The sequence below is a fragment of the Coptis chinensis genome, chromosome 5, assembly GCF_015680905.1.
Source record: "Coptis chinensis isolate HL-2020 chromosome 5, ASM1568090v1, whole genome shotgun sequence".
Classification (NCBI taxonomy): domain Eukaryota; kingdom Viridiplantae; phylum Streptophyta; class Magnoliopsida; order Ranunculales; family Ranunculaceae; genus Coptis; species Coptis chinensis.
In genome coordinates, this window is record NC_141460.1 from 92347097 (window position 1) to 92374811 (window position 27715).

At 35.1% G+C, this 27715-nt stretch overlaps 3 protein-coding genes and 1 pseudogene across 7 annotated transcripts; 1 reads left to right on the top strand and 3 right to left on the bottom strand.

The window, feature by feature from the left end:
* Positions 1-615: 615 nt before the first annotated feature.
* Positions 616-27436, bottom strand: LOC147500107 (elongation factor 1-alpha). Of its 2 annotated transcripts, none has more exons than XM_086561816.1 (3): positions 27295-27436; positions 1855-2329; positions 616-1759 (listed from the first exon to the last, which is right to left on the bottom strand). In XM_086561816.1, the coding sequence occupies exons 2-3, from the start codon at positions 2314-2316 to the stop codon at positions 878-880; spliced, it is 1344 nt and encodes a 447-aa protein (XP_086417942.1). In that variant the 5' UTR covers positions 2317-2329; positions 27295-27436; the 3' UTR covers positions 616-877. The 2 variants fall into 2 exon arrangements, with proteins under 2 accessions (XP_086417942.1, XP_086417943.1); XM_086561817.1 differs by lacking the exon at positions 27295-27436 and adding an exon at positions 3227-3366.
* LOC147500108 (elongation factor Tu C-terminal domain-containing protein) lies at positions 4809-6370 on the bottom strand. Of its 3 annotated transcripts, none has more exons than XM_086561813.1 (2): positions 6013-6370; positions 4809-5019 (listed from the first exon to the last, which is right to left on the bottom strand). In XM_086561813.1, the coding sequence occupies exon 1, from the start codon at positions 6368-6370 to the stop codon at positions 6029-6031; it is 342 nt and encodes a 113-aa protein (XP_086417939.1). In that variant the 3' UTR covers positions 4809-5019; positions 6013-6028. The 3 variants fall into 3 exon arrangements, with proteins under 3 accessions (XP_086417939.1, XP_086417941.1, XP_086417940.1); XM_086561815.1 differs by lacking the exon at positions 4809-5019 and adding an exon at positions 5131-5375; XM_086561814.1 differs by lacking the exon at positions 4809-5019 and adding an exon at positions 5131-5440.
* On the bottom strand, positions 6414-8650 carry LOC147500109 (elongation factor 1-alpha-like; annotated as a pseudogene). The gene is made up of 3 exons (XR_015196200.1): positions 8521-8650; positions 7007-7481; positions 6414-6909 (listed from the first exon to the last, which is right to left on the bottom strand). The product of XR_015196200.1 is annotated as an elongation factor 1-alpha-like (transcript).
* On the top strand, positions 17386-17895 carry LOC147500110 (uncharacterized). Its single transcript, XM_086563601.1, has one exon. The coding sequence runs from the start codon at positions 17386-17388 to the stop codon at positions 17893-17895; it is 510 nt and encodes a 169-aa protein (XP_086419727.1).
* Positions 27437-27715: the final 279 nt, after the last annotated feature.

Here is a 27715-nt window from a genome sequence, read left to right on the forward strand (position 1 = left end):
AGTTGCACATACTGCTAGTAATAGAAATATTAATTTTTGGATCACAGCACAGACCTAAAAAAAGAGTTCGAACCACAATAACAATTTCTTACAGTACAGGAATGCATGTAACTTTTTTGACACTAAGATGCGATCACAAGAACACCCTGCCAATTTGAAAAGCAAATGTAAGATTGCCAAAATTAACCAAGGGGGTTTCAAAAGGAGAAAAAAATATCTACTATGTTCGCCAGTGAAAAACATGCAAACACGTACACTAGGCCAAAAACTGTGTCGACTAAGATCAAACAGGCTACAGACTTGGTAGCTTAAGCAGTGAAATTAGGTACTAGCCATCTCACTTTCTGATCCGCCAATAAAGAGCTCCAAAAAATACTTTTATATTCTAAAACAAAAATATACTGTCAGAAGCATAATAATTTAGTTTACAATGAAGTGTTCTGAAAAGTTTAATAAAATATAAAACATGCAAGCGCATCCAGATGGGAAAGGAGAGATGAAAATCGACACTAAAGAAAGCATGAAGTAGATTATAATCTCGTAAACAAACTAAACCATCAGACATACTGGACAGTAACACAAAATCTAGAAACTACTGGGGCAGAATAATAGATGTTTTATCAACTACTGAAATTCCACCATTAAACAGATTTAAATGAGGGAACCAAAATTCTTAAAGCACAAACGATACTACATAATAGTACCACCGCCTATCAAGCACCCAATTCTGGGAATAGTTGCTTGAGATAGGAAAAGGTAAATGGCCAAAGCCACTGCAAACAACTAAACAATCAACAACTCTAGTAGCAAGTACAACATCTTCAAAATACTGACAAGAATAGCTAACAAAAACAACCTCACCACAGAAGAGATTGGATCATTTCTTCTTGGCTGCAGACTTTGTGACCTTGGCTCCAGATGGATCTTTCTTCTCAACACTCTTGATGACTCCCACAGCAACAGTCTGGCGCATGTCCCTCACAGCAAAACGACCAAGTGGTGGGTATTCAGAGAAAGTCTCCACAACCATGGGCTTTGACGGAATCATCTTCACATATCCTGCATCACCATTCTTCAGAAACTTTGGCTCCTTCTCAATCTCCTTTCCAGATCGCCTGTCAATCTTTGTGAGAATCTCGCCAAACTTGACGGCAATGTGAGAAGTGTGACAGTCCAGCACTGGAGCATAACCATTGCCAATCTGACCAGGATGATTCATGATGATGACCTGGGAAGTGAAGTTCGCAGCTTCCTTGGCAGGGTCATCCTTGGAGTTGGAGGCAACAAACCCACGCTTGAGATCCTTGACAGCAACATTCTTCACATTAAAACCAACATTGTCACCGGGTAGCGCTTCCTGAAGAGCCTCATGGTGCATTTCCACTGACTTAACTTCAGTGGTCAATCCAGTAGGGCCAAAGGTGATAACCATACCAGGTTTGATCAAACCAGTCTCAACACGACCGACTGGCACAGTTCCAATACCACCAATCTTGTAGACATCCTGAAGTGGGAGACGTAGAGGCTTGTCTGTAGGTCTCTTGGGTTCTGAGATCAAGTCCAGTGCCTCGAGGAGGGTTGGGCCCTTGTACCAATCAAGGTTGGTAGACCTTTCAATCATGTTGTCACCCTCAAAACCAGAGATGGGAACGAAGGGTATTTTATCAGGGTTGTACCCAACCTTCTTCAGGTAGGAAGAGACTTCCTTGATAATTTCCTCATACCTAGCCTTAGAATACTTTGGAGTAGTGGCATCCATCTACACACAAAAAATTCGTTTAGAAATCTGTTAAATATACCAAGCTTCATAAAGATATTTACATAAACATAAACACTTTAATAAATCTGTTATACCTTGTTACAACAGCAAATCATCTGCTTCACTCCCAGAGTGAAGGCAAGTAGAGCGTGCTCACGTGTCTGACCATCCTTGGATATACCAGCTTCAAAACCTCCAGTGGTTGAGTCAATAATGAGGACAGCACAATCAGCCTGTGAAGTACCAGTAATCATGTTCTTGATGAAATCACGATGGCCTGGAGCATCAATAACAGTGCAGTAGTACTTGGTGGTCTCAAACTTCCATAGTGCGATATCAATGGTGATGCCACGTTCCCTCTCGGCCTTGAGCTTGTCCAGAACCCAGGCATACTTGAATGACCTTTTGTTCATCTCAGCCGCTTCTTTCTCGAACCTCTCGATCACACGCTTGTCAATACCTCCAAGCTTATAGATCAAATGTCCGGTAGTGGTCGACTTTCCAGAGTCGACATGACCAATGACCACAATATTGATATGAAACTTCTCTTTACCCATGACGATAGAAGTCCTAAACCAAAAATACAAACAAATTTCAAATTAGACAGGGCCAACAGAATTTTGAGATGATGCACGAAAATTTATATCCACAAATGTAAGAAATGTACTAAATAAACCAAATAAACAGTGAACACAGAGGAAAATGAAGACGGTACAAGTTATGACATCGTAATTAGTTATAAGTACATAAAATCAATACAATACTGATGGATAATAGTGTTTGTATCAAGAACTGAGGGTGCTTGCAAACATGTTGACAAAACAGACACAGTTTCATATTTAGCAGAAATATAATAAGTGTGATTCAAATAAAGAACTACAATTGAATCACTTTTTCATCATCCAGAATAAGCCTGCCTAACTATATACAGTCTAAATTACAAAACAATCATCATTTTGAGCTACATAACCATACAAATTCAACATCACAAAGGCACAAATCCATTAAAATTTCTATCATAACCTAGTAAAACTTGCAACATTTGGAAAACTGAATTTTTCATTAAATCTTTTAAAACCTTACCATGTTTACAAATATCCAAACCCCAGTGAAGCCAAATATATCAAAATAACATTTGACACCATACAACAAAGAGACCACCCACACTACTAATAATCAAATTGTTGATAAAAATTGAATCCCTCTTTCATAATTGAACTGATTTATTCATATAATTACAATTATTATAATAACTAACAATTACAACCACAACATCAATCCATACATACGATACTTATAACATATACACAGTAATTTAAATTCAGCTAAAGAACTAAACATAACATCATATAGAACTTAAACAAATAGATCTAAGCTTAATAAGCAAAAAAACATATACAAACTAAACATCTGAAAACAAACAACATAGCTAGTTAAGATGAATTGAACAAGTAAAGATGATTTCACCTTGGAAAAAAAAAAAATCACTCGAACCCGCCGAGCGAAGAAGAAGAAATGGATGAGAGCTGAAAATGAAAAGAGGTTTTAGGACAGTGTTTGAAGCTTTCCTTTTATAGCTGAGTAAGTATGTAGACCTAATGGATTTTTACGTAAATGTCCCTACGTTGACGACCTAAAAGAATATTCCACGGCTTAGATTTATTTTTTGTGGTCCTTCTTTCGGTTTGTGCTACGTGTACTTTTTCACTAATGTGACGGGTGGGGAAGGATAATCATATACGTGGAAGTTTGTGGAGATGGAGTACAGATAAATTATATGCACCGTGAAAGTATATTATCTTTCATCCTTCAACTAAAACAACTTCTTACCACCGTTTTTAAGTTAGGTGCCGGCGGGTAATGAGTGGCTAATTAGGAAATTTGATTTTTTAGATGCGTGGAAATCAAGCTACAGCTAATTGTTGTCTGAATAGGTGTGCTTATATGGGCTGGGCTAGGCGACTGTATCCGTTCATATAATAAGTTAGACTAGAGCATCTACAACTACGATGCAGCCCAAAATTGATACCTATCTTCAACACTGATGGATGAGCACCAAATGTGTAAGGCTCATTATGAAGACTTTGGAGTTTGGAGCTGCAAGCTTTGGCTTGAGATTGGCATGATGTAGAACTTTTTTATTAAGATTCAAATTCTCAAACACCACCATGAGCTCTCAGATTGTTAAATGAACTCTCAACAGGCCCGCTCACAAACAAGAAATCTACTTTTCATCAGACCATTGCTCATCCTACTAATACTTGCTAAAAGTAGACCGGTGTCCACCAAGATTTGCTTTAAGATGGGTTGATATGCTTGCTTGGGCGCTAAAACGGATTAATGGCAATCTCATACTTGTGGTACGTCATTATTGATAGGAAGAGTTGCTGCTGTCATGATTTTAAACTCTAGCAGTAAACAAATGAGCAAGAGCAGAGCATTTCAGTGTCCCAATAATGCATATTAATAGATTTGCTATGAATACCCATCTTATCTTAGAAGGTGTTTTTACAGGTAAATAGGTAATCCAACTTCAATCCGAGTGGAACTACCTTCGAATGGATGAATTTGCAACTTCAGCTTTCAATTATTTAATTATCATGCTGTGGCATCGGGGTTCTAAGTGTTTTTATCACCTCAAGCACTGAGATATTCCCAATCACACGATAACACACATTCTTGGATTCCATCAGTTCCACACCAATGTGATTATCATCCTAGATTTTTTTTTTTTTTTGTTTTTTCGTGAAGTTAAACTAGTTGGGGATTATAGCCTCCCCTGCTTCCATTAATATAAAGATTCATAGTACACTTTTCCTTCCCTCTCCTCAATTATCATCCTAGTTGGTCCATGATATACATGCAAAAAATCCGTCCTGAAAAACTAGGCGACAATGACATTTGGAAATGCCTATATTTCTAACGGTCCAACCAGGCAGTTGCCTCACCATGCAGTGGTCTCACCAGAACTTGACAGTCAAATCTTTATGACCACAGTACCATAAGCAGTAAAATATGAATTCCAACCATGCCAACAAATGAAAAAGACTTCTAAAAAGCTATATTTCAAGATATGCCCATATCAAGTAGCTAAAATGCCTTCCGAAATGTTTATGACGGTAACATCTACCACAAGCAGGCAGGCGATTGGGCTCTATCCAAACTCAAATTTACAATGAAAACATCACGCAGAATCAGCCACAGAAAACAACAGCAGATTTAGCATTTAATACAGGCAATCCTCCCAAAAGTTAAATTCCCTGCAAGAACCAGTACATAGCTGTTTAGTTATGCACTCTTAATTGAAAATCATTTTCTGACGTCAGCCTTGTATCCCAACAGAGTTCCATAATTTTCGAAACTCTTAAAAGTTATATTAGCAAGAACAAGTATATAGCTGTTTAGTTGCAATACTTACATAGCTGTTTAGTTATGTACACTGTTAATTGAAAATTAGTCAGAGGGGGCATTAATCAACTAGGAAGGCTACCAAAAGGATGGCAACGAAAAGTCTACCAGCTAAAAACCATGCAAAGACTACTACATCTGTCCTAAATCAGCCTTCAAACAATCTCGACCAACAAAAGCCTACAGCTTCAGCGGTTTAAGCTGTTCACTGTCTCATCAGCCAAGATAGAGAGATAGTTTAAATAATTTTTTCAAAACTCGAAACTGAAATACCTGGCCAGAAGCACAAATATTTTTAATAGAAATAGAAATAAAATTATACTAGCTAGTTATGTAAAGTTTCATGGATTTTAAATAAAAAATGTTCCAAAAAAAAAATTAATATCAGAAATTTCAGTAGTGAAGAACATGAAAGCACCCAAATAGTGAACATGAAACCCTTAAGTGAAGAAGGAGAACACAGGCATGACAGACAATAACATCAATACTATATATAGCATGAAAATGTATTATAAACTTGAAACCAAAACTAAACCATCCAGCATGCTGCTCAGTAGCCAGAAACAAGACAACTACTGAGGCAGGATAATAGATGCTTCATTAAAATCCTCAATTCCACAATAAAACAGGTTTAAACGGGAAAAAAAACTCTTAAAACAACAACACAAAAGATTCCATGTAATGGCTGTACCACCGCCTATCAAGCACCCAACTCTGTAAATGGATGCTGAAGAAAGGCAAATGACCATAGCCACTACAAACTTCACCAAAACATTTAACAACTCTACTAGCGAGTTCAAATTCTTTAACATAACAACAATAACAGCTAATGGAAATAACCTCACCACAGAAAACATTGGTTCATTTCTTCTTGGCTGCAGACTTTGTGACCTTGGCTCCAGAAGGATCTTTCTTCTCAACACTCTTGATGACTCCCACAGCAACAGTCTGGCGCATGTCCCTCACAGCAAAACGACCAAGTGGTGGGTATTCAGAGAAAGTTTCCACAACCATGGGCTTTGACGGAATCATCTTCACATATCCTGCATCACCATTCTTCAGAAACTTTGGCTCCTTCTCAATCTCCTTTCCAGATCGCCTGTCAATCTTTGTGAGAATCTCACCAAACTTGACAGCAATGTGAGAAGTGTGACAGTCCAGCACTGGAGCATATCCATTGCCAATCTGACCAGGATGATTCATGATGATGACCTGGGAAGTGAAGTTTGCAGCTTCCTTGGCAGGGTCATCCTTGGAGTTGGAGGCAACAAACCCACGCTTTGAGATCCTTGACAGCAACATTCTTCACATTAAAACCAACATTGTCACCGGTAGCGCTCCTGAAGAGCCTCATGGTGCATTTCCACTGACTTAACTTCAGTGGTCAATCCAGTAGGGCCAAAGGTGATAACCATACCAGGTTTGATCAAACCAGTCTCGACACGACCGACTGGCACAGTTCCAATACCACCAATCTTGTAAACATCCTGAAGTGGGAGACGTAGAGGCTTGTCTGTAGGTCTCTTGGGTTCTGAGATCAAGTCCAGTGCCTCAAGGAGGGTTGGGCCCTTGTACCAATCAAGGTTGGTAGACCTTTCAATCATGTTGTCACCCTCAAAACCAGAGATGGGAACAAAGGGTATTTTATCAGGATTGTACCCAACCTTCTTCAGGTAGGAAGAGACTTCCTTGATAATTTCCTCATACCTAGCCTTAGAATACTTTGGAGTAGTGGCATCCATCTACACACAAAAAATTCGTTTAGAAATCTGTTATAAATATACCAAGCTTAATAAAGATATTTACATAAACATAAACACTTTAATAAAACTGTTATACCTTGTTACAACAGCAAATCATCTGCTTCACTCCCAGAGTGAAGGCAAGTAGAGCATGCTCACGAGTCTGACCATCCTTGGAAATACCAGCTTCAAAACCTCCAGTGGTTGAGTCAATAATGAGGACAGCACAATCAGCCTGTGAAGTACCAGTAATCATGTTCTTGATGAAATCACGATGGCCTGGAGCATCAATAACAGTGCAGTAGTACTTGGTGGTCTCAAACTTCCATAGCGCGATATCAATGGTGATACCACGTTCCCTCTCGGCCTTGAGCTTGTCCAGAACCCAGGCATACTTGAATGACCTTTTGTTCATCTCAGCAGCTTCTTTCTCGAACCTCTCGATCACACGCTTGTCAATACCTCCAAGCTTATAGATCAAATGTCCAGTAGTTGTCGACTTTCCAGAGTCGACATGACCAATGACCACAATGTTGATATGAAACTTCTCTTTACCCATGATGATAAGAGTCCTAAAAGACGCATAGAGAAAAGTTAAAATAAGACAAGAACAACACAATTTTAATAGAATGCATCTAAATTTTGCCTCCATAGCAAAAAACAATAAGGGAGAAAGGAAGAATCCACAGATAAGACATACTCATCAATAAATGTAGTTTTGTATCAAAAAGATGTGCATAACCTAATCGGCAGAAAACCTAAAAACAGTAAGTATCGAAAGCAGATTTATAATAACCTAGATTTAACAGAGAATCAGTTGACCTGAAGACTAAAGTTTAAATTACAGTCAAACAATCATCGTTTGATCAACGCATACAATACAACATCGCCATCAGGAAAGCACCACTCAATGGAATAAACTATAATTAACTACAATCATAACCATAGCAAAATATACAAGTAATTTCTTTCCATTAAAAAGGTGTAACTCTAATTGAAAAACAAGTTTTTAAAATTTTAGAGTATGTGTTAATTAGTCAAAATAATGTGTCCCACATATTTTAATACTAGTAATAACCAAAATCAGTATAAAATTCATGATGACAAATGGACTGTTTTAATGATTTAACTGTTTTTCTTTCCTGTTTTGGATAATCAAAATAATATTCCATTTGCAGCAATTATTCAACTGCAATTAATTGCTCATCAGAGGACAAACTACGTTCATTAATCATGCAAAATATTTCCTAAACTGATAACTAAATCCAACACAGATCAGATACTAACCTAAATCAATTTTTAGAACTAATGAATTTACTATTAACAACCACAACCAACAAATCAAAGAAAACTGCAAACAAATTAATAACCATGAAAAAGTTAAAGCAGATCTACCATGAATCATCATCACATAACTAGCTAAAAGCTTCACTGTTAACATAGATTTACTTCATCAATAAGACGTCACTTAAACAAATAGATCTAAGCTCAATTAAACAAAAACATGGTGTAATAACTACAAACTAAACATCTGAAAACACAGTGATTCATTTTTCAAACAAACAGACAAGATGAATTGAAATAAGATTGAAGAAGTAAAGATGATTTCACCTTGGAAAAAAGAATCAAGAAAGAATCGCTCGAACACGCCGAGCAAAAGATGAGAAATGAGAGGAGAGCTGAAAATGAAGAGAGGTTTTAAGACAGAGTTTGATGTTTTCATTTTATAGCGGAGGATAACATGTAGACCTAATGGATTTTTACGTAAATGTCCTTCCATAACGACCTAATTGTTTAGAATTCAATACTCCGGGTATTCAAATATTTCTTATGGTCCTGCTTTCGGTTTATCGATACGTGTATTTTTGCGTGGAGTGGAAACTGTTGGGTGTATACGTGGTGCGGGATTGGGAGAAGGAGCTTTGCAAAATATTTATGCACCATAAAGTTATTTTGGTCATGCTCCCGCGGGTAATTATATATGGGAATTGGGAAATCAACTAAGGAGTTGCAGTCAAAAATAGTTAAAAATGATGGTGCGTAAATTTTGGAACTATTATAGACATTTTTAGGCTCTGTTTGGCATCGTGAAATTCTGTAGTATCTGACCATGTTTAGGTTATGTATAATTTGTGGTGGATACCCCAAAAGTAATCAGTCTGGAGACTGTTTGGTCTCTCAGATTTGCCTGGTACTATTCTTTATTTCTTTTTTTTTTTATCAATATTCTAAATTAAATGAAAATAACATCAAATTTTCTAGAAAAAAAATAACCACAAATCAACCAAAAGATAACCTGGATTAGTAATTTCAAAATGACAACCAAACTTCAATTCAACATAATTTCAACATAATCTCCCTATTACTTGAAGTCCAACAAAAAAAATTGATAATTCAAAAGCACTCCACTAGATTGTGAAGATAGAGAGAAGATTGAAAGTATAAAAAGGAGTAAATTGTGAAGATGACTTTTCTTTGAATACCCAAATTCTATTTGTAGGTAAGATTTGGTTTTTTGTTTTTTCAAATACACAAAAGAGAATATGGTGGGAGTTAGAACTTAAAATGGAGGAAGTGACAAATATTTGCGGTGGTCGGTCGAGATCGGAATGGAGACAGTGGAGAAGAAGAAGTCATAGAGTGAGTGAAGAAGAAGGCTTTCTTCTGCAAGTTCTCAGTTTTTTTTTTTTTTTTTTTTTTTTTCACGTGATTAAGTTGAATGAATAGAGTTATCTTACCTTTCCCAAGAGATAACGTAATCCTTGTTATCAGGCCATTTCTGTTCTCCTTATTCATAAGTTGTGCCCCATATTTTGAAAATGGATTAGACCAAACAACTAAAGACCTTATAAGGGGTCTTATACATTATACAGGCTACCCAAACCATACTGCCAAACAGGCCCTTATGGTTTGGTAACTAAACAAAATAGGCATGAAAAAACTAATTGTGTGTTGTACAAGAAATAGACGAAATGATTCTGTAGTTGTGAGATCCCGAAAAGGAAGGGATCAGATTTAAGAGTAGTTCTACTCAGACTCCCTCTATGACTCTTTTGGGCATCAAATCATATTATCTATTTCCAAAATTCAAAATATAAATATAGAAACAAATTAATTATAAATAACTTATCTATATAATAAAACAGTTTGGTTTTTTTATGCTGTTATATCGAGCGGTTGGGGTGAAAGTAGTTTTGGGACGATCCTAAATCTAATCCAGACTACTACTACATAATAAATCTATAGACTCGATCTTAGCTTCAACTACTTATTTTGCATTTGTCGATATTGTTTTAGGTTTATTCAGAGGTGTTATCTCTTATTGAGTCCTGTAGAGTCACGTAGAGTTCAGTTGAAAGTTTTATCTTTTATCTTTTAGTATTAAATTATATCTAATCTAAGTTGATTCCAATTAGAAATTACTACTACTCAAAGATTTTTATCTTTGTTATATCGAGTGGTCGGAGAGAAAGCATTTTTGGGAGTCCTATTTACTTTAAAGATTTTATCTTTTATCTTTTAGTATTAAATTATATCTAATCTAAGTTGATTCCAATTAGGAAACTACTACTACTCAAAGATACTGATTGATCCAACACTATATAAATAGTAAGCCATAATTTTTAACGTATGAATTATTCAACCAGATATTCCTGTAATTTAGGCTAAGTAATTCCGCTATATTGCATCTGGTAATCTTTAGCCATCACATGGCTTCAATATTGTCACACTCCTTTTTTCAATCTTTAGGTGTTTTTGAGTTGTTTCGTATATTCTATGTGCATGCTGCTACTAATTAAGATGGACTTTATTTTATAGCACTTGACGCATAGAATTGCTGAGTAGACTCTCCTGGCTTCAATATTGCAGTTGACTGAATTGATAAAGAAATGATTCGTTAAAGTAGGAGAAGTAAGCAAGGTTGTAAGCAAGGTTCTATGCCAAGATCTCAGCAGGCAATGCATTGGAACTAGGTACTACTCAAACAGACCCTTAAGTCAACCTACTTACTGAGTGTAGAGTGTTTACAAATTGCCACTTTACTAGCAGTAAAAGTTTAAATATAATTATAAATAAATTTTTTTTAGTATAGGTTATTGGGTTCTTCCCTTGCAAAAGGTTCCTTTGTTGTCTTTTAACTTGTATCACTAGATGCGTCAAAACCATGTCATCCCCAAGATAATTAGTTAGCATGATAGTTTTTAAGGTAAATATAAACCAAATATTTTAGAAACACACCAAGGAGTTTCAACATCACCACTTCATAGTAAATATATAGTCGATAGAAACACTCAAATACCTAGAATAAATTTAAGCTCACTAGTCATAGACAAACAAGGGCCAAACTGCAGAAAGGAAGAAGTGTGTGACAAAACTTAGTCAAATGGTATTACGCGTTTTTTTTAACTGTATAGATATATATTAATTAGTGATTGACATGTTCATTGTATAAAACAACAATCATTTCATTTGAGCCTAACAAGTGATTATGGGAAAGCCGAGTAAAAGAAAGGTTAGATGGAGCTAACTATTCTCATTTTCATGCTTAAGACCAGGTACAATTCCTTCAACACAACTAGGTGGACCTGGGTTCACTAGAGTGGTTTTCTGTAATGAGTCTCTTTTACATAAACAACACCCATACAGATATCAAAAACTCTATATCCACCACTAGGTACAACTTTGTAACCTTTCTTCCAAAGGCACTTTTTTGAACGGGTTCGGAAAGAGTTGCCAATCTTTATTTTCTTTTGGCTACAATATTGTCCATCTCGCTTCTTTGGCTCCTTTCTCTCCACTTAAAAAAACGACTCGATGGGGACTCTCGCATTGTTCACCAAGAGAAACTGCGGGGAATCAAACCCGTGAGAGAAGAGTAGCTTGCTCATGTTTGATTAACGTGTATTAGCAAATACCCCAGTTGAAAGAGTTAGACTTTAACCATACATAGTCAGATGGATTACCAGCATTATGTCGCGAGCCTTTCTTTGCCTCTTTTATGTGTAGTTTTGGTAGAAGTTCCAGTGGATCGAAACTCTTTATATTTTAATTATACAAAAGTCGATAACTCGAATTGGAGGTACTGGTGACATGGTTGCATTTTACACGACTCCGAACCTCCCTTAATAGTTGTTCCTGATCATAGGTGTATTTGTCAACTACTTATTTTGCATTTGTCGATATTGTTTTAGGTTTATTCAGAGGTGTTATCTCTTATTGAGTCCTGTAGAGTTCAGTTGAAAGTTGTTCAGTTGACTGGTGGCATGCCTGCTTCTGATTTGGTAGGTTCATCTGTTAAGTTTCTTGTCGATAATAAGAGATGGATTGTTTGGCTGACAATCAAATTTTGTTTTCAGCAAGCAACATTAGCAGGACGGCCTGATATTTTAGTTTCGACACCAGCTTGGCATGCCTGCTTCTGATTTGGTAGGTTTATCTGTTAAGTTTGTTGCTGATAAGAGAGATGGATTGTTTGGTTGACAATCAAATTTTGTTTTTAGCGAGCAACATTAGCGGGACGGCTTGATATTTTAGTTTCGACACCAGCTTGCATTTCAACGTGCATGTCAACAAATGCCCTTTCTACAAAGTCCATTCAGGATTCACTGTCAATCTTAGTTCTAGACGAGGTGTGTCCCTATTTCAATCTATTCATCCTTTTCTTTGTTGTTCTTTTATACTTTATTCACAAAGTTATTGTAGGTCCCAAAAGCAGAATAGGTTCATATAGTATAATCCGTTGGTTGCAACTCCTAAAAGAAGTATAATCATCCAAATTGCGTTTAAGATGTATGATAACTCCTAGGAGACTTTTGTTTCAAACAATGCTCTTTCTTTACCCTTTTAACACACTCCGCTTGACGGCTATACCCTTTTAAGAGTCCTGCTTGATATAAATCTTATCTAAGTTGATTCCAATTAGAACTTGATATTAATCCACATAGATATATATATTATGATATTATCCAAGGCTATATAAATCTTATCTACATAAATCTAATCCAGACTACTACTACATAATAAATCTATAGACGTTGCATCGATCTTAGCTTCAACTACTTGATGAATCAATTTCTTTTAAGAGTCCTGTTTGATATAAATCTTATCTAAGTTGATTCCAATTAGAACTTGATATTAATCCACATAGATATATATATATTATAATATTATCCAAGGTTATATAAATCTTATCTACATAAATCTAATCCATACTACTACTATATAATAAATCTATAGACTTTGCATCGATCTTAGCTTCAACTACTTATTTTGCATTTGTTGATATTGTTTTAGGTTTATTCAGAGGTGTTATCTCTTATTGAGTCCCTCAGAGTTCAGTTGAAAGTTGTTCACTGACCGGTGGCATGCCCGCTTCCGATTTGGTAGGTTCATCCGTTAAGTTTGTTCTTGATAAGAGAGATGGATTGTTTGGTTGCCAATCAAATTTTGTTTTCAGCGAGCAACATTAGCGGGACGGCTTGATATTTTAGTTTCGACACCAGCTTGGCATGCCTGCTTCTGATTTGGTAGGTTCATCTGTTAAGTTTGTTGCTGATAAAAGAGATGGATTGCTTGGTTGACAATCAAATTTTGTTTTCAGCGAGCAACATTAGCGGGACGGCCTAATATTTTAGTTTCGACACCAGCTTGCATTTCAACGTGCATGTCAACAAATGCCCTTTCTACAAAGTCCATTCAGATTCATTTGTCAATCTTAGTTCTAGATGAGGTGTGTCCCTATTTCAATCTATTCATCCTTTTCTCTGTTGTTCTTTTATACTTTATTCACAAAGTTATTGTAGGTCCCAAAAGCCGAATAGGTTCATATAGTATAATCCGTTGGTTGCAACTCCTAAAAGAAGTATAATCATCCAAATTGCGTTTAAGATGTATGATAACTCCTAGGAGACTTTTGTTTCAAACAATGCTCTTTCTTTACCCTTTTAACACACTCCGCTTGACGGCTATACATACTGACCTCTTTCCCCGTGTAAACTTCCAAGTACACCCCTCGGATCATGAGTTGGAACCAAACAAGCAAATAAATGTCAAGAAAAACATACTCGTGGAAGTTCTCTAGAGACGAAGCAATCACATATCCGATTGCAAGAAATACCACAATGAGAACAGGGCCGCCGGTGATCGGAAACACGCTACCTGTACATGGTGGTTAATATAATTTTTAAACCTAACGGTATACAACATAACGATCTACATTTTGTTGTACATCATGTGTAGGGACTTATTGAAAAGTTTAAGGAAAAGAATCTCGGTTATCTTTGGATCGAAGAACATTCACTTATGAGTCCTTCATGCCGACGGTCTTGCCCTTCCTTATAGCTTAAGAAGGTATAAAAAGTGTCGAAACTTTGTTAAGCGTTAACTCCAAAGATGGTTGATAACTTCTACTGTTCTTTGTGTTAGAAACTTAGAATTATGTTTTCAGTCATCAATGAGAAATCAATTTGGGTGCCTAAATTTAATTACTTACATCGACCTCACCATTATCACTTTTGTCCCAGCATATATCATACTCTGTTGTCCCAACATAATAATAACTGCATGAACCAAAAAGTTATGACCTGTCAGATTAGAAAGCCAATGTTGGAGATAATTGTACTGATCTAATACTAGAAAACTCGATTTCCCACGAAGAAAGGAAGCAATCTTTTTAGACTATGCTGTTTTTGTTTCTTTTGTGAGACGAACTTTTTCTATTATTTATCACTTGGATTCCAATGTTGAAGTGTTCTATTGTGTATCTTTTGCGATATATTTCTTTAATTTAGAAAATATTTATTCACATTCTTCATTCCAACAAAATTTAATATTCTTTTTAAGCAACTTAAAAAGTGGCTTACATCGATCTGAATTGAGCGCAACTATTCTTCCAATACGTCTATGCACACTAAAGTATAGTACATGCATATAGCTTTGGTAGAAGTTCTAGTGGGTCGGAACTCTTTATATTTTAATTATACAAAGTCGATAACTCTAATTGGAGGTACTGGTGACATGGTTGCATTTTACACGACTCCGAACCTCCCTTAATAGTTGTTCCTGATCATAGTTGTATTAGGGGTGGGAATTTGGCCCTAACGACCCTAACCCGGCCCTGACCGACCCGACCCTAAGCCCTATAAAGCCCTCACAACTAAAGCCCTCACAGAGTTTAGGGCGGCCGGCGAACGGTCCCTAATGCCTTCTAGGGCGGGCTAGGGCTAAGATTCTAAAACATAGGCCCGACCCTAACCAAGCCCTAACCAAGCCTAACCTACCCCTGTTTCATACTTTCACTATAAATACATACCATAATTGTCCAACTCTTTGTTAAATATTTTCAATTAAAATAACATTGTCCTTTGTAATTTATCACTTACACCCAAGGGTACTTCCAATAACTTGTTTTATATAACAAAAACTTGTCAACTTAGCGACCATGAAGAACAATGAGCACTAGCCTAATAAAAAATAAGACTTTATTCCTTTGATCATCAAGTCAAAGTCCATAACTTATTATTCTCAATTTCTTTTATCACTTATTTCTTATAAATTATATTTTTATTCATATCCAAGCCAAGTCTAAAACTAAAGGTTTCCTTCCACACCATTAAAACAAAATACTGAGCGGACATTTGTAACATAGAAACCAAAAAACACCCTTTGTCAGAAAAATGACATTTGTAATCTCAAACCTTTCTCCATCACTTGTTCAAAAGCCAATATTTTCATTTCCATATACAAAGCTTGAATCACTTTTAAATTAGAAGAAATGTAATATTATATTTGTTTGAATCTATTATAGAAATAATTTATGATATTACAAATAGTTTAACAACTTCCATGACCCTTTAACCAAAACTATTATGTTTCTTCTTTATATCTATTATTTCTTCCTTTAAAATGATAATATAATTATTTGTCTATGTATTTCAATGTTAAATGTAATTTTAGTGAGGTTTGAGTACAAGGAAGAACAAATTCGAACTCTCGATGTACTTGATTCATTAGATTGTGGATGTGTATTTTAAATTTTGGACTTATACGTGAGATTATTACTAGATTGGTTGGACTTTGAGTTTGTAGATTATTGTACATTTTGTAATATAAATGAGTTTTAAAAACTGATGTAGTAAAAAAAAAATATATAGGCCCAGACCCTAAAGCCCGAATCCTAAAGCCCTTAAAGGGCTAGGGGTCGTCGTCGGGCTTGAGGTTTAGACTTGTGACCCGGCCCTATGCTGACTTTAGGGCCGGGCCGACCCGGCCCTAATATCTGAAGGGCTTTATATGTTTAGGGCCGGGCTAGCCGACCCGGCCCATTGCCCACCCCTAAGTTGTATACCACTTTCATTTATTTGCTGCACTTTTCTTATCAATGTTTGATTATCAGCCATGGATAAGGCACCACCTGCAAGTGCATTTGATGTTTTTGTTGTCGACGCACCACCTAAATCTACCAATGAACCTACTGCATCTGCTCAGGTATTTGAAGTTCCTTTTTCATAGTTTGGTTATGTTTGATTCTTACATGATTTCAAACTTTCAAATTTTGTAACAAAGAAAACTCTTTTGTTAATTTGACAACGTTCTCATTTAATTTTTTATGCCGCTTTTCATGTACCTTGCATCATGCAAAGAAAGAGAATTGGATTATATAAATCGAAAGTAATGGAGCATAAACAACGGATTATTGACCATGTGCTTGCTACCCTTGCTAAGGTATGTAACATATATACGTTCATTATATGTGGTGGTTGTTTACTGCCTTCTGATGGTTATGTTTTATCAAATATAAAATGCAGGTTTTGGAAAAACAAGGAAATGAAGGCCATCAAGTCCAATCACCTCCCTCGGCAAAATGAGGTTGTAGTTACTCCTCCACAATCCACTCTTAATGTTAGTCCGACCAATGCTTTTACACCCTCTCAAATTCTCGTATGCCAAGTTGGCCCAACGCAAAAAAAAAAAAAGAGCTCATAAGTGGTAGAAGCAGCAAGCGAACAAGAAGGAACTTAAAAGTAGGCCTTCAAAATATACCTGTGTCCATGTCTTCCCATATGTAAGTTTCATTTCTTTGTGTGTTTTCTATAGCATTGTTTTCAATTAAAAATATTTCCGTTCCTAGCCCATTATGATTTTTTTTCCTACATGTTAGTGATACCCAAAACGAAATGGAAGTGGATGATCTTAGTGTTAGTCCGACCAATGCTTATACACTTTCTCATACTTCTCGACGCAAGTTGGCCCAACGCAATAGAAGAGAAAAAGAGCGCATAAGTGGTAGAATGAACAAGCGAACTAGAAGGAACTTAGAAGCAGACCTTCATAATATTCCAGTATCAATGTCTTCATATATGTAAGTTGAATTTCATTGTGTTTTCTATAACATTGTTTTCAGTAAAAAAAAAAAATTCCATTCCTAACTCATTAGGATTTTTTTTCCTACATGTTAGTGACACCCAAAAAGCGAAAATGGATGTGGATGATTATTTTCAGCCTCTTACAAATGGTGTGTCAATATGGCGTAACCTCGCTAATATGCACAACAATGTCCGCCATTATCTGGGAAAGATGGATGTGGAATGCTCCTTTTGTAAAGCTCTACACTGGAAAGATGAAAGGCTAGCAAATACATCAGTCAAAAGACTTTTTTTTGGGATGTGTTGCAAACAAGGAAAAGTCAGTCTTTCTCTACTTAGTCCATTGCCTCCTGCGATTCAAGATCTATATGATGGTAGTGACGCCAAAGCCAGGTCATTTAGACAACATCTTCGTCAGTATAACTTGGCTAATGCATTTACGAGTCTCGGTTGTCAATCGGATGACCGAATATTTAGCGGTAGCGGTCCTATTCCATTCTCCGTTCATGGTGAATTACGCCATCAAATTGGATCATTACTACCAGAACCTGAGAAAAATCCGATTTATGCTCAACTATATGTTTATGACCCAGCCAGTGCCCTTGATGTGCGTCATCGCTGAAATCCAAAATTGAGACGTGATGTTTTAGATATCATTCAGAGTACACTGTCAGATTGTAATAGATTTGCTGAAAAATTTCGTCAAGCATATGATATATTGAGTGCTTTCATACGGTGAGGAAAATAACGTGGCAGCTTATCTCCATTATAATACATCTACTGACCGACGGCGATACAATCTTCCTTCAGCAAATGAAATTGCAGTTGTTATACCTGGGGATGGAACTAAAATTAGAAGCACAAGGGATATCATTCTTCATTATAGATCAGGCAATGCCCTGAAGCGGATTGATGAATGTAATCCCGCTTTATCTACCCCGCATTATCCTTTGTTTTTCCCTCGAGGTGAGCTTGGATGGTTAACCCGAAATGAAACTTTATGATGTCAATGACGACAATTCGGTATGCGATTAACTTTCGGATGGTGTTCTATGCATATCGTTTGTTCGAACGCGTCATCAATATTCAAAGAATACTCCGTGGTGGAAAATTATTTCGGAGTTTTTGTGTGATGCTTGGGTTTCTACCGAAAGCAAAATCGGCTATACTATCATTATACCCACCAAAAGGATCTTCGTGCTGAAGTGTACATGAGTTTGATATATTTAGCTGAAGGGTACGAATCCCCGAGGTTGGTCAGCGGTTTATTTTGCCATCATCATTCATTGGAAGTCCAAGGTACATGTATGAGATCTTTCAAGACTCGATGGCTATAACACGTTACAATAAGCATCCAGATATATTCCTTACGATGACGGCTAATCCTCACTGGCGAGAAGTGCAAGAAGCCCTTTTGGAGAACCAAAATGTGTTTGATCGACCTGATGTTCTTGCCCGTGTTTTTGAACCGAAGAGAAGAGCTTTAATGAAATTTATCAAGAAGAAAAATGTGTTTGGCCGTGAAGTAGCTCATGTGTACACCATTGAATTTCAGAAGTGTGGCCTCCAGCACGTGCATGCACTCTTTTCCTCAAGCATGAAGATAAAATTAATCACCCGCGACCCAAATTGATCGAATTATATCTGCAGAATTCCCCGACCCGGATAAGGATCCCTTGCTTTTGATACAATAAAGAGTTGTATGATCCATGGACCGTGTGGTGTTAAAAATATGAACTCACCGTGTATGGAAAATGGCAAGTGCACAAAGCATTTTCCACATGAGTTTACGATCGATAACCATACAAAAAAGACGGTTATCCACTTTATATCGCCCTTGACACGAGACATGTCTATATGGTGAAAGACAAAGAGGTTGACAATAGGAACGTTGTCCCATATAATCGACAATTGGTGAGGATGTTTAATTGTCACATTAATGTCGAAGTGTGTGCGGATTGCAATGTGTTAAGTACATCCACAAGTACATCTACAAGGGCATGATGAGAACAACAATGGTATTGGACAAATGAAATGAGATTAAACGATTACATTGATGCGGATATATTGGACCACTAGAAGCAACTTGGCGGCTTGGGTTTTCCTTTCCTTACATGAAGAGTTTCCAACTGTTGTAAGGTTATCTCTTCACTTGCCAGGTATTTAACACTTGATTAAACAATTTTCATCAATATACTATTAAGTAATACTGGAATGCCATACTGTTAAGTTATGATTTGTTGCCAGGTATGCATCATGTTGTGTTCAACCCTAAGGAACCGATGGAGAATATTCTTGAGAGGGCGAAACGACAAAAGTCGAGTCTCACTTCATTCTTCGACTGTTGTGGTTCAAATCTAGATGCTCGGGCCTATACTTACCAAGAATTCCCCGAGCACTTTGTTTGGTACAAAACAGAAAAGGTATGGACTAAAAGAAGCAGTGGTTATGCTATTGGCAGGATGTATTTTGCCAAGCCCAACGAGGGAGAGAGGTTTTACTTGCGTCTACTATTGACCATCGTAAAGGGCCCAACATCATTTGATGATCTTCGCAAATTTGAAGGTATTCCTCATCCAACATTCAAGGCTGCGTGTGTTGCACGTGGACTTCTTGAAGATGATGGAGAGTGGATACATTGTTTAGAAGAAGCGGCGATAATGAATACTGGATATCAGATAAGGAAATTGTTCGGCATTATTACATTTGGAATGCAATCCAAAGGCAACCACATCCGTTGTGGGATAGATTCTCAATAAGTATATGTGACGACCTAGCGCACAAATTACGAACTATCTTCAACATTCCTAATCCATCAAAAGAGCAGGTGACATATATTATATTAATGCCTCCTTCATGTAGCCTATATTATATTATTAATACACAATTTTCCCCGCAGTGACGATTACGGGTTGCATCTATTGGAGCAGCGGTTCCTCATGGAATCTAAAAACAAAACTCTAGAAGACTTTCCCGATGCCCCACCACTCAAAAAATGGAATAAATGGATTGGAAATAGACTAATTTGGGAGCAACGCCAACTCCAGCTTTGATTTACAAGATGAACAAATCAACCGTAACATTGATCGTCTTAACAATGAACAACGCGCCACGTTTGATACCGTGGTTGATTCAATCATGCAAAATGCGAGGGGGAATTTTCTTCTTAAATGGAGCTCGCAGTGCACGGAAAGACATTTGTGTATAATACAATTGCGGCTAAATGTCATCATCTAGGACATATTGTGATTGCGGTTGCCTCTCATCCGTATTAAGGTCGCTTTTATTAGATGGTGGTAGAAACGTACTCATTCAACTTTTTCTATTCATTTTGATGTGTTGGAGAACTCTATGTGCGGCTTCAAAAAGGATTAAGCTCCAAGCGGTTTGTTTAAAGAAACAAAACCGATAATTTGGGATGAAGTCTCGATCAAGATAGGTTTTGTATTGAAGCGAATAACCGTTCACTCCGGGATGTTTGTAACAATGAAAGACCATTTGGTGGAATCACTTTGTTGTTCTAGGCGGTGACTTCCGACAAATTATGCCAGATTAATACCACAAGGTGAACGCGTGAGGATATTGTAGGTGCATCACCGAAAGGTCTTTGCTCTCGAAACACGCCAATGTTTTATCTTTGGTGCAAAATATGAGATTAGATATGGTGACTTGCCGGAGAATGTGTTGTTCTCAATTTCTTGATGGAGGTATTACTTAATTTCTTGAAAAAAATAATATTTTTTGCTGACCATTTTAAATTATACACAATCACTCATCTCATATGCTCTTGAAATTTTCAGGTTGGAATGAAACCAGAAAAAAGTGTTCAATTGCCGCCAGAGATTCAAAATTGTAGCAATCTTCATGACTTGCTAAATAATGTATATCCCGATCTAAGTGAGCAGTATGAAGTTGACCCAAATTATTTGACCGAGCGGACTATCCTTTCAGCACGCAACGATGACGTTAGCACTATAAATGCTACGGCACTAGATATGTTTCCTGGGGAAGAAATTGTTTGCTTAGGTGCTGCAAGTTAGGCGCTGCCAGTGTTGTTGATAGTGGAAACACAAATAGCTATCCGACAGAGTACTTGAACTCACTCGATCCTTCTGGGTTGCCTCCATTCAAGCTTACTCTCAAGAAGGGATGCCCAGTAATGTTGCTGAGAAATATAACGCCAACAGATGGACTTTGTAACGTCACGCGCCTGATGATTGTGTGCACAAAGCCACACGTGGTGCAAGTTCTAATCTTAACTGGAAAAAAAGCAAGGAATGTACGCTTTATCCCGAGAATATCATTAACGCCTTCAACCAATGAAATACCATTTCAAATGACCAGACGACAGTTTCCGATTCGATTGTCGTTTGCAATGACGATAAACAAATCACAAGGGCAAATTAAGAATGCGTTGGTATTGATTTGCGAAACCAGGTATTTAGCCATGGTCAATTATATGTGGCGTTATCAAGATGCACTTCTTCAAAACGAATCAGTGTCATCCTCCTTCCTGATTCTTCAAACCACACAACTAATATCGTGTATCCTGAAGTCCTACTTTAGTTTGAGAGAAGGTGTATTTCGTAACTTTTGAGCTTTGATGTTTATTTCTCAATTTCTTTTTATACATATGGTTAGGAAATAAGGAACCCTTCATTGTATGTGAGGATTTGAATCTATATCAGCTAACAAGGAGTGTGAAGTATTGACTGGTTGTTATGTCATAACATTTTGCTAGATAGAGGAATTTGTTTTTTGGTTTCTAGACAACAATATTTTTAGATAAAAAAAATACAATATTTGATAGGATAATGACTTCTTAAATTTTCTGATAAATGAATGAATTTGATGCATATGTTTATATAACAAAGGTCATCATAATCCAAAACAATCTAAGTAGCATACACCCTCCATAAGCACTCAATATTAATTTTGTAAATAATAGTTATTAGATTTTTGTGTTTTTTTTGCAGCTTTTAATTTAATTACTAAAAAAATGAGTAACGTTGTGACTTGAGTGGCATAGCCACGGGTTAATTTATAGTCTAATTATATAGCTAATAGAAATAGTAGCACATAAATAAAAAAAAACTTATCTATATTTCCACAAACAAATAAATAAAAAATAAATTTTAACACCCAAAAAAAATTGAATTGGGCGCCCAACTAGGAACAAATCATCATATTTTTTGACATTTATATACATCATATATGTGAACCATTTGTTCGAGTCAGTAGATAGAAAATCATTTTAAATAGTAAGTGTCTTCTAGCTTAGTTGATAAAATCTTTGGGTGATGCCCGCCAGCATCAAAGAGTTACTGATCTCATTTAAAACAGGCTTGCCAACCAATTTTTTTTTAAAAAAATTAATATAAACTTAAGTAAATTGATAAAAAGTGAAATTTTGTGGAAAAAAAAAATAGAGGATTGAAAATGGAAGGTGATTTTTTTTTGGGCGCCTAATTTTTTTTATTGTGGGCCTTGTTTTTTTATTTATTTATTTGTGGAAATATAATTTAGTTTTTTGTTAGTTATTTGTTACTATTTTGGGTTTTAGTTATTTAATTTGATACATTATTAGTTGTTTATTTGTTTATATTCTTATTTTTTAGAAAGATAAAAAAATAATTTGGATACCATGTGAGATATGGAGTCCATAGGGAGTTATTAAAAGGAGTCTAAATAGATTTTTTGAATATTTAAAGACGGATAAGATTTTAAGAATTAAGAGCAATAAAATTGAGGGAGCATAGTAGTGTTTTAGATAATTAACTAGATTTTGGACCCGGGCATACGCCCGGGATCTATTAAATATTTTGTGTGCTGAAAAGGCTTTATAAAATGTCTCACACAAATTTTCGAATCAGAATATATTTTTATTGAAAATAAATCGAAATATGTTAATGAGCAGCGATTATGGTGCATAAGTACTTAGAAATTAAGAGATCAAATTGAGATAGTATCTTCACTTTATGGTTTAGGATATTAATCAATAATTTTCAAATAAAATTATCTTAAACTCGATCTAGCTTGTATAATAGTTTTTTTAGATTTATGGTGATTTAGCAGCAAATTTTCGAATCAAAAATATTTTTATTGAAAATAAACCGAAATATGTTAATGAGCAGCGATTATGGTGCATAAGTACTTGGAAACTAAGGGATCAAATTGAGATAGCCGAGCAACGATTATGGTGTATAAGTACTTGGAAACTAAGGGATCAAATTGAGATAGCCTCTTCACTTTGTGGTTTAGGATATTAATCCGTAATTTTCAAATAGAATTATCTTAAACTCGATCTAGCTTGTATAATAGTTTTATTAGATTTATGGTGATTTAACGGTAAATCATCACCGCCACCATTTACTACTAATGTGTACAAATCACTAAAATAGATTGATTGTTTCCATATCCTCAAAGAATATACTACTCCCACTTGAAAAGATTTATCACATGAACGTGTCCTACGAACGGGTACCGTTATATTAAATTATTCTAAAAAATATTAGCAACTATGCATAACTATGAGATATGAAAATTATATTAATTACTCGATTAAATTTCTTGCACCACTCTCTATAAAAAGGAAGCATCAAATTTTGATAAAACTCATCGACTTCTTTTCATTGTTAGTTTTAACAATAGAAGTTTGATTGAAGTTTTTTGAGAATGTCCAATTTGGTGAAGATAATATTGAAGCTACTTGAATAGCAAGGCATTCCCAATCACAATAAAAGAAGTATGATAAACATTACTTAAAATGCAAAACTATATTTGTCGAGACATTTATTCTCCCTACATATAATACAAATATATTTTAGGGTTATTAGTTGAATACATTTGCATCAAGTTTATGATTTTTCATTAATTATTCTTTGAGGTTAGTTTAATGTAATACGTTGCATCCAGTTTCCAAATTCTCATTAATTATTCTTTGAGGTTAGTTCAATGCAGTTGCATCAAGTTTCGATTTCCCATCAATTATTATTTAAGGTTAGTTCAAATTCAATTGCATCCATTTTATGATATCCCGCTACTTATTCATTAAGGTTAATTCAAGATCTGATTGCATCCAGTTTTTATGTTTAGTTAATTAGTATTTGAGATTAGTTTATTGAATTTGCATCCGTGTTCTAATCTCTCGTTAATTACTCTTTGAGGTTAGTTCAATACATCGCATCCAATTTCTGATTTCACATTAATTGTTTTTCTAGGTTAGTTCGATAGTTTACAATTTCTATACAGGTTTGCATATATGTAAGAGTCTGTTTTTAAACTCACTTTCATTTTGGGTTCCTAATTACTCGTAATTACTCATGTGAGAAGGCTAAAAAACCGACATTTATGCTTTGAGTCGGTCAAGATCTTGCATTACATTCGACTTTTCGATTTTCGATTAACTATTTTTTTGAGGATATTTCAATGCATTTGTATCCATTTTCTGATTTCTGTTAGTTAATATCTTATTTTAGTTTAATGCAAATTGCATCTAGTTTTGGATTTTTGTTAATTATTTTTTGAGGTTAGTTCAATGCAGCCAGATCCATTTTCGAATTTATGTTAATTGTTCTTTGAGGTTAGTTCAATGTATTTGCATCAAGTTTTTCGATTTCCCGTTAATTATTTTTTGAGGTTAGTTCAATGCAGTTACATCACATTTATAATTTCCCGATAATTATTCATTTAGGTTAGTTCAGTGTAGTTTCATCCATTTTTCAATATTTCATTAATTAGTCTTTGAGATTAGTTCATTGCATTTCGATCTAGTTTTCAATTTCCCGTTAATAACTCTTTAAGGTTAGTTCAATACATCTGCATCTAGTCTCTGATTATTTATGCTTTAAGGTTAGTTCGATGCAATTATATCTGGTTTCTGATTTCCCGTTAATTATTTTTTGAGATTATTTCAATGCATTTGCATTTAGTTTCCGATTTCCCACCAATTATTCTATGAGGTTAGTTTAATGCAGTTGTATTCGGTTTTTTATTTTATGTTAATTATTTTTTGAGTTTAGTTCAATGTATTTGCATCCGGTTTCGATTTCTCGCCTATTAATTATTATCGAGGTTTGTTTGATGTATTTGCATACCGTTTCCGATTTCCCATTAAATATTTTTCAAGGATTTGTATACAATTTCTAATTTCCCTTTAGTTATTATCTGACATTAGTTTAATGCAATTGCACCCAGTTTTCAATTTCTAGTTAATTACTTTTTTAGTTTAGTTTATTGCATTTGCATAAAGTTTCCAATTTTCCGTTAATTATTCTTTGAGCTCAGTTATGCATTTGAATCCAATTTCCAATTTCCTTTTAATTATCCAATGTGGTGTATAATACCAACTTCTACTGATCCATCTGTAGTGTTCTTGCAAACATGACATAAAAAGTAAATTATGTTTGATTTATTATGTGGGATCATTGAAGATTATCAGTTCCCGATTTCCCATTAATTATTCTTTAAATTATGCATGACTTACTATGTAGAATCTTCAAAGATTATCTACGAACGGGTGTTGTTATATTAATTATTTTGAAAAATATTTGTAAATATGCAAAACTTTTATATATTAATATTATATTAATCACTCAACCAAATTTCTTATAACGTGAAAACCTTATTCTCCATTAAAAAAAAAAAAACTCATGTACCTTTAATAAAATCCTTCAACTTCATTTTGTTGTTTAATAATAGAAGTTTGATTGAAGTTTTGTGAGATTGCCTAATAAGGTGAAGTTCATATATATTGTAGCTACTTGAATAGCAAAAGAGTTCCCAATCATAATGTGTAAAGAGATAAGATAAACATCATTTTAAATGCAAAACTATACTTACCGAGACATTCCCACAACATATAACCCAACTATGTTTTGAGGTTAGTTTAATGTATTTGCATCCGGTTTCGATTTTCCGTTATTTATAGTTTGAGGTTAGTTCAATCTGATTTGCATCAATTTTCAATTCACATTTATTTATTTTTTGAGATCAATTCAATGCACAGCATCCAGTTTTGATTTCTCGTTAATTATTCTTTTAATTAGTTCATACATTTGCATCTAATTTCCAATTCCTGATTAATTATTCTTTGAAATTCGGTTCAATACATTTGCATCCGGTTTGATTTCCCATTAATTATTACGTGAGATTAGTTTAATGCATTTGCATCCGGTTCGATTTCTCGTTTATTATTTGATAAAGTTACATTTGCATCTAGTTTCCGATTTCTCATTAATTATTATTTGAGATTAGTTCAATGAATTTGCATCACGTTTCCTATTTACCATTAATTATTTCTTAGGTTAGTTCAATGCATTTTGCATCGAGTTTATTTTTGAGATTAGTTCGGTGCAGTTCCATCCGGTTTCGATTTCCATTAATTATTTTTTAATATTAATAATAAGTGTGATTCAAATGAAGAACTACAATTGAATCACTTTTTCATCATCCAGAATAAGCCTGCCTAACTATATACAGTCTAAATTACAAAACAATCATCATTTTTGAGCTACATAACCATACAAATTCAACATCACAAAGGCACAAATCCATTAAAATTTCTATCATAACCCTAGTAAAACTTGCAACATTTTGGAAAACTGAATTTTTTCATTAAATCTTTTTAAAACCTTACCATGTTTACAAATATCCAAACTCCAGTGAAGCCAAATATATCAAAATAACATTTGACACCATACAACAAAGAGACCACCCACACTACTAATAATCAAATTGTTGATAAAAATTGAATCTCTCTTTCATAATTGAACTGATTTATTCATATAATTACAATTATTATAATAACTAACAATTACAACCACAACACCAATCCATACATACGATACTTATAACATATACACAGTAATTTAAATTCAGCTAAAGAACTAAACATAACATCATATAGAACTTAAACAAATAGATCTAAGCTTAATAAGCAAAAAAACATATACAAACTAAACATCTGAAAACAAACAACATAGCTAGTTAAGATGAATTGAACAAGTAAAGATGATTTCACCTTGGAAAAAAAAAAGAATCACTCGAACCCGCCGAGCGAAGAAGAAGAAATGGATGAGAGCTGAAAATGAAAAGAGGTTTTAAGACAGTGTTTGAAGCTTTCCTTTATAGCTGAGTAAGTATGTAGACCTAATGGATTTTTTACGTAAATGTCCCTACGTTGACGACCTAAAAAGAATATTCCACGGCTTAGATTTATTTTTTGTGGTCCTTCTTTCGGTTTGTGCTACGTGTACTTTTTCACTAATGTGACGGATGGGGAAGGATAATCATATACGTGGAAGTTTGTGGAGATGGAGTACAGATAAATTATATGCACCGTGAAAGTATATTATCTTTCATCCTTCAACTAAAACAACTTCTTACCACCGTTTTTAAGTTAGGTGCCGGCGGGTAATGAGTGGCTAATTAGGAAATTTGAT

Bases quoted from the DNA above. Each gene is read 5' to 3' on its own strand.
- LOC147500107 (XM_086561816.1), bottom strand. From the start codon at position 2,316: ATGGGTAAAGAGAAGTTTCATATCAATATTGTGGTCATTGGTCATGTC. The intron at 1,760-1,854 runs GTATAACAGATT...TTTTGTGTGTAG, and splicing joins TGATTTGCTGTTGTAACAAG to ATGGATGCCACTACTCCAAA.
- LOC147500108 (XM_086561813.1), bottom strand. From the start codon at position 6,370: ATGAATCATCCTGGTCAGATTGGCAATGGATATGCTCCAGTGCTGGAC.
- LOC147500110 (XM_086563601.1), top strand. From the start codon at position 17,386: ATGGATGTGGATGATTATTTTCAGCCTCTTACAAATGGTGTGTCAATA.